This window comes from Neltuma alba, unplaced genomic scaffold (assembly GCF_004799145.2).
Source record: "Neltuma alba isolate B1F8T4 unplaced genomic scaffold, ASM479914v2 tig00012829_pilon, whole genome shotgun sequence".
Classification (NCBI taxonomy): Eukaryota; Viridiplantae; Streptophyta; class Magnoliopsida; order Fabales; family Fabaceae; genus Neltuma; species Neltuma alba.
In genome coordinates this window covers 104,963-112,552 of record NW_021637220.1, presented here as the reverse complement: position 1 = coordinate 112,552, position 7,590 = coordinate 104,963, and the positions used below count along the sequence as shown (strand labels likewise).

Sequence of the window (7,590 nt, the reverse complement as noted above, 5' to 3'; positions counted from 1 at the left end):
GACCCATTTTTTATATTTATCAATTTTTTCTAAATTATCTCTATGGATACTACATCAACTATAATCAAGTAGAGGAGGGAGAGAGTATTAAGAAAGATGATTATAGTATTTTAGAAAAAATGTGTTACTTTTCTTATAATTAACTAATTTACCCAATTTTCTTAATCTAATCAAATTAGTTAAATGGGTCTTATATTAAGGATCAAAAGAGTATTATTTATGAAAAACATAGATTAATTTATATTCTAAAGTGTTTTTTAATCATTAACTACTTTCAAATGAAATTTTTTTGTCATAATCAATATGAAGATTTTGAGAAAAAATTTATAAGTTTGCGAAAATAAAATGTTAAATCAAAATAAGTCTGGGAGGGAGTAATACTTCTTTTTTTTTTTTTGGCCAAAGGGAGCAGTACTATTTTACACCAGAAAAATCCACACAATGAAAATTCATCCTTATCAATTTATCTCCACATTAATTCACCCCTGCTGCAACGTGTTCCACGAGTTCTGTGATTCCTTACTCCTCACTTGCAATGATCTAAATCATTGGGATTTGAACCCTTTAGATTCTATAAAGTCATATGATCGTTCAACCATCAAGTCCATTTGTTAAAATGATATAAAATAATACATAAAATAATTATCAAAGCAAATGATCCTATCTTAAGAAATTTACCGCAGTCGAGGCGGAGTTTGCTACACTTTAAAGTGAGATTCATCATTTTACATAAGCAAATCACGACACGTTTTATCAATTCCACACTTAGGACTGTTCATATGATATGCCATGTACGTTCTGGGGAATTTGCTACATCATAGGCGAAATTTACTACTCTTTTAATGAAATTGTCAAAAAGTTGTTTAAATGACATTCATCAAATGGTGTCACCTGGTGTTGTCGGTAACTTGGTACCACTTGCAGGGTAGTACATGATGACTTAAATTGTGACCCATGAAAAAAAAGGTTATAAATTGCTAATGTGAAATGATGAAAATTAGTCACGCGCAATCCGTATCAGCAGCGTTTACAGCGGCATGTGCACAATTTCCATGACGTACCCTATTCCGTGTTTATTACTCACACCATCTTTATTCATTGACTGGCTTTTTGGGCTTCACCTCAGACCCCATTCAAACATGAATTCCTTTTTCATTTGCCGAAACTGAAATAAAAATTTTAAAAAATAGAAATCAAATAAGGGCTTAGGCTTCTCCCAAGGTTTGCTGGATGTCTCACCGCTAGAAAGGCTTCATTTTGACTGAAAAAGACATGATACGACTTTCTTTTTCCTTTGGACCAAAAGGTGAGGACTTGCATTGTAAATGTAATGCGAACATATTATTATATTTGTTCAGTTTTATATTTCTCAATAGCGAACACATACGCCAGACCTCAAGAAAAGGAGTAGAAACGAAAATTAAAAGGTAGAGTCAGAGTGCTTTATTAAGAGGGGGTTTGGGTAAGTACAAAATCATAGTTTCAGAAGTGCTTTTACGGTATACGAAGTAAATATGTAGAGGAGTTTGTCTCGATTTATGAAAAAGTGTTTTTGAAAAGTGATTATGGGATGTTCCAAACACCCCCTAAAATGAATTTTAGTAAGAAATCTGGTTTGATTTTTTTAAATTTGACTAGGCTTTTGGGTCAAGGTCACTGAGTAATTTCCTACAGTCCTGTCTTATCCACCTACTCAGAGCACTGGAAAATTCCAACTTGGGAGGACTGCCTTTCTTTAATCAGGGAAACTTCTCAGAAGGCACACGGAATCGAACTTAGCTTTGCTTTTATTTGTAATTTACAATTATTTATTATTCATTTTGTTTCCTATATATACAAGAGAATTCTAATTTTGCCCCATATCAAAGCAATCTGATATGGCTTCATCTTCCTCCCCTGCTCCATCTTCTCAATATCCAAAGCCACATGATATTTTTTTAAGTTTTAGAGGTGAGGACACCCGCGGAAATTTCACCAGCCATCTTTGCCATGCTCTTCGCAGAAGCGAAATAGAAACATTCACCGACGACGGAATTGAGAAAGGAGATGAGGTATGGCCATCTCTTGAGAAAGCCATTGAAGATTCAGCTCTGTTCCTTGTGGTGTTCTCAGAAAACTATGCATCTTCCACGTGGTGCCTGAAGGAACTTGCAAAAATATTAGACCTCTGCAGAAATCAAGATCACCTTGTTATACCTGTGTTCTATAAAGTAGATCCTTCAGACGTGAGGAAGCAGTCTGGGAGTTACAAGAAAGCACTTGAAGAACATGAGCGCAAAGGCATCAACACGCAACAACTGCGCCAGTGGAGGGAGGCTCTCGCTAAAGCCGCTGGTATATCTGGTTTCCCCATCACCGATAGGTAACGACATGCTTACGATCTTTCTCTTACCATGTTCTTGCATGATGAATGGGGCTAAATTAAATCAATCTTTGAGCATCTCATGGGATTTGATAATCATAATGAGAGGACAGGATCTCATATATATACACGTTGCTTAGCCAGTCCACTAGGCCCGTCAACTTTATTGTTACGATATTTTTCATCTAAATCCCCGTCTCACTATGGTCATTATGATGCATTCATAGCCATTAAATTAAGCTGAAATTTTATATATCTAGTTTAAGGTATCTGGTACTTCCTCCGTTAAGCGGATAAAAAGGATAACTTTTTTATCCAAAATACTCTCGCTTATGTGGAAGAGAGATAATATATGAGAGATAGAATGTGTGGTAATTAAATGTAATAATAGGTGTAATTTGAGTAATTAAATAGGATAAAATGAAAAATAAACAAACAAAATTTGGGACAACTTTCAAATATGTCTTATAGAAAGAAACATAACATACTTTACAATTACCTCTTATAATTATAATAAGGAGCAGTTTCCGAAGAAACTATTAATAAGAACACATTTGAAAATTGACAAGTATTCAAATTTGCATTTTATTAGGAATAGTTTAAAATTTTGAATAGATAAAGCGATATTAAATTTGGTGCATCTTTGCTTTTCCAATGGCGTGCAGTGATAATGAAGCACACGAAATTGAAAAAATAGTGGAAAGTGTCAACAAAAGGTTGCGCAAACAGTATCCCGAAGATAATGGAGAAGACTTGATTGGAATTGAAGAGAAAATGCAACACGTAGAATTATTGTTGGACAAGGAGTCCAACGATGTCCGAATCATTTGCATTTGGGGGATGGGCGGTATGGGCAAAACAACCCTTGCAAGAGCATTATTTAAGAGGCGGCGTTATAAATACGAAGGGTCTGTCTTTATGGAAAAAGTGGGAGAAAAATCAAAGAATCGCGGAATAGAGGATGTGAAGAAAGATCTTATTTCGGAATTATTTGGGGATAAAAATGCTCACACTAGCCCTTACGACAAGAGGAGACTTCAACGGAAAGAAGTTTTCATTGTTTTGGATGATGTTGATAGTTATGATCAAGTAAACGATTTGGTTGGAAGGCGCGATTTGTTTAGACCAGGTAGTAAAATCTTAGTAACAACTAGAAATAAAAAAATCCTTGGTGCTAAGGTAGATGTAGATCGTGATGCTATATATGAACTGAAGGGTTTGGATTCTGAGGAGGCTTTTCAACTTTTCTCTTTACACGCCTTTGGAAAAGACCGCCCTGCCCCTGACCCAAAACTAAGAGAGTTGGCACAGAAATTGACTAGGTATGCAAATGGAAATCCACTGGCCCTGAAAGTTTTAGGTTCCTCCTTGGCTAATGAGAAAAATCAAGAAGTCTGGGAAAGCCGATTAGAAAAACTTCAAAAATTACCAGATCCACAAATTAACGAAGTCCTAAAAGTAAGTTTTGAAGGACTTGAGGCTGGAGAGAAAGAGAGTTTCTTGGATATCGCATGTCTTTTACCCGAATATAATTATTTTATGGGATGTCTTTCAACTGATGGTGTTGAGGCGGTAAAAGATTTGTTAAAAGCCCGACGTGGTTATGCAGTCCATTTTGAATTGGAAAGACTTAAAGAGACGGCTCTTTTAGAAGTTGATGAATCTGGGAGCATATCAATGCACGATCTGCTAAGAGAAATGGGTCGACAGGCTGTTCGTGATGAGTCACCAAAGCATCCTAGAAAGCGCAGTCGATTATGGGATCCTAAAGAAATATCTGAAATATTGGGGGCAAAAAAGGTAAGAGCAAAATTTCTTCATATTTTTTATATAAAATTTTTTTGAAGTCAGTATTTTATTACTAAAGTCAATTTTTTCCATTTGTTAGAGAAGTAAAGCCATTGAAGTTGTAAGCCTGAACCTTCAAGAAGTTGGAGAGATGCGCTTAAGTCGTAGAGCCTTTCGTTCAATGCCCAACCTAAAGATTCTTAATTTTTATTCTTATCACAAAATCTTTGGTGGGGATGAAGTCAAGGTAGAAATTCCTGATGGATTAGACTTTTTGCCAGAAGGACTCATAAAATTGTGTTGGACGGCATACCCTTGTGCGTCCTTGCCGGCAACATTCAAGGCTGAAAATCTTGTTGAATTCCAAATGCCCAAGAGCAATTTGACAAGACTTTGGGATGGAGTGCAGGTGAATTTTATATTTTGTCCTTGGTGAATATTGTTAATACATTAGTTGGAAAATCTTTATTAAGTACTCTCTCCTCAGTCCATTTTTGAGGTCCAGATAAAATCTCTTACAAAATTCAATGACATATTGATAACCCATTCTAAATAAATGCCTTCGTCTTTTACCCTCACACTAAGCTCCATGACCTTCACTTATAAAGATTACCATCTTTGTTGAATTATAAGCATCAAATCTTTGAAGCTTTTTTTGTTTTATTTTATAAGTTATAATTTGGATTTATCTAATCATTAATACGTCATTTTTATTTTTACTCTTAATTAATTATATATCTTTCTAATTCTTTTTTCCCCCCACTTATTCTCTCATATCTCTTTTTCTACATATTTTTTCTCTCACTTATCCTCTTCATAAACAAACGTGTTATAAGAAAATAAGTTACATTTTCTTTATTTATTTATTTATTATCTTTAAATAATTTTATTCAAGTTATGTGATTTAGTTATTTCATATCTTCCGTCGGAGGAAGTATTGATTAAGATCATGAAAAGTTGTAAAATTTGTTGAAATATAGCTAATTTCAACTAATTTTCTGAGGAAAACAGAGAGCGAAACCTTATAAAAAGAAGTAGATGAGTAATTTAATTTGGTTTTGGCCACCAATCTTATCATGTAATTTATGTTTTCACAGAATCTTGTGAACTTAAGCAAAATTACGCTCCGTCAATCAAAAGAGTTGATTGAACTCCCAGATTTTTCCAAGGCCACAAGTCTTAAACATGTTGATCTCGAGTGGTGCTCAAAATTGCGGAGTGTACATCCATCTATTTTATCTCTCCCCAGCCTGTGTCGTTTATCGCTACGCTGTTGCCTGTCCCTTACCAGCCTTACAAGCGATACCCATCTCCAATCTCTCATTAAGCTCGATGTACTTGGGGTTAAGTCTGGAGGAATTTTCAGTGACCTCAAAAAAGAAGAGCTCGATTTACAACTTTCAGCATCTGCCATCAGTGGTGCGTTGCGCTCATCAAGTGGGCATCGCAGCAAAATTCATTCATTGTCTCTAAGAGGTTGCGGAAATGTGACAAGCGTTCACAAATTGATTAAGCTGCGTGGCCTTCGACGTCTTGATGCTGGAGGGTGTAATAAGCTAGCATCACCTCTCCTGTCCAAGTGTGATAAGATGGGTGCTTTGCGAATTCTATCGCTTCGGTATTGCTATGAATTATCTGAACTTCCTGATGACATCAGCTTCCTGTCATCATTACGTCAGTTGGATCTCTCAGAGACTCATGTAGAGACCTTGCCTTCGAGCATCAAACATCTTTCACGCCTTCAACGTCTTCAACTGGATGGATGTAAAAGGCTTCGTCGTCTACCAGAGCTCCCTCCCTCTATCTTGACATTGACTGCCACCGACTGCACATCCCTTCAGACCATAGAATCCCTTGAGACCATACAATATTCACCTTCGACAAACGAAGGTGAAAAAGGAAAATATAACGCATGGCCGCGGTTTTTATTCACAAATTGCGAGAAGCTGAATCGACGGGCAATCAAAGCTGCTGAGGCAAGAGTCCTACTTGAGGTAAAGAAAGCCACTTATGACTATGCTGGATTGGAATATCCAGGAAAAAGAGTTCCAAAGTGGTTCATGTATAGGGATAAAGGGTCTTCGGTGTCTGTGAATCTCAGTTCGATTCCAAATTCTGAGGATGGGGGATTCCTTTTTTGCGCCGTCTTTTCTAAATTACCACCATGGTGGGGAGGAAACATTGATGTCAAATGGTTTATTGATGGTAAATATGCTTGCGGGCCCACTGAAAGATTGTTTTACCTGGGTGGGCCGGCGTTCTCAAAGTATGTTGATCTTTGGCATGTCGGTCTTTGGTATGATCCTGATTCACTTGGAGAACTAAAAAGGAAAATTGAAGAAAGGAAAAGAAATGGTCAGAGCAACATGGAGCTTAAAGTTAAATTCGAAGGTTGTAGCATAACAGAGATCAAAAGGTGTGGGGTATGCCCGACATCTGCAGTTGAATATCAAGATGGTGACATTAAACAAGTTCAATTGCCATTGCCTCCTCAGCCTGGCTCTAATGCAATGGAAGCGGCCTCTCGAAAGCGCAAATATCGCAGCTAGCTTGGATGAATTTGGAGAAATGATTTTGAGTTTTAAAGCTCCCAAGTTGAATGATGCGTACACATATGGCTCCCCCTCACTTCAAAAAGGTATCGTACTCTTGATTTTTGGTTTGTAACTACTAATTACAATCACGGGGAATAAAAGTTATTAACCTTTAAATATAAGAGAAATAGTGACAAGAATGTCTCTTTTTTTTTTTTTAATTCATTCTTTTATGGTAAAAGGAGCCGGATTTTATCATTGTTAGGTACATTTAGGATAAATGGCCTTTTGTTATGCCAAGAGAAATTTATCATTAAAAAATCAAACTCTGTACCTACGTCCATATCGTCAAATCTGGGATCAATAGTGAGATTTCTTCTCCCGAATCATGAGGCTTGCTATAGATTCTTTATGTACTCTGCTAGGTTTCTATTAAATGAGTTCCATATAATTTCAGGACGAGTTTTAAGTGTCACTTGGAGTACAAATGCTAATGATATGAATATGTGAAAGTTTTGGGTCATTTTTCGCCGGTATATATATCTGCCATGACATGAATGTGTGGCCAACTTACTGCAAACAATGAAGTAGAAAAAGCAGCTTAATGATCCACTACTTCTGTGTTTTGTTGAAACATCAAGACTTTGATTTTTAGCACTAGTAGGTGAAATATGTTCACAATTCTCAGCCATCTTTGTTTCCTCACAGCTTGATAAGATGCTGGCCATGCTACATTGGGTTATGAAATCCACAGAATTACAGACTGGGCTTTGAGGTCTCGGCAGTGGGAGTGTCTAATATTTGATTCATCAATTTGTATGTCAGCTATTATTACTTTGTTAGTTTTGAAACTGGAGTACTCTCTGGCTATCTTTTATGTGAAAACCTTTCTTGGTGGTTGTTTCT

General features: G+C 36.5%; 1 protein-coding gene across 1 annotated transcript; it reads left to right on the top strand.

Moving 5' to 3' along the window:
* The first annotated feature begins 1,877 nt into the window (after positions 1-1,877).
* Positions 1,878-6,699, top strand: LOC114731423 (TMV resistance protein N-like). The gene is made up of 4 exons (XM_028918579.1): positions 1,878-2,362; positions 3,028-4,162; positions 4,251-4,559; positions 5,248-6,699. The coding sequence occupies exons 1-4, from the start codon at positions 1,878-1,880 to the stop codon at positions 6,697-6,699; spliced, it is 3,381 nt and encodes a 1,126-aa protein (XP_028774412.1).
* Positions 6,700-7,590: the final 891 nt, after the last annotated feature.

Bases quoted from the DNA above. Each gene is read 5' to 3' on its own strand.
- LOC114731423 (XM_028918579.1), top strand. From the start codon at position 1,878: ATGGCTTCATCTTCCTCCCCTGCTCCATCTTCTCAATATCCAAAGCCA. The intron at 2,363-3,027 runs GTAACGACATGC...AATGGCGTGCAG, and splicing joins GGTTTCCCCATCACCGATAG to TGATAATGAAGCACACGAAA. The intron at 4,163-4,250 runs GTAAGAGCAAAA...TCCATTTGTTAG, and splicing joins AAATATTGGGGGCAAAAAAG to AGAAGTAAAGCCATTGAAGT.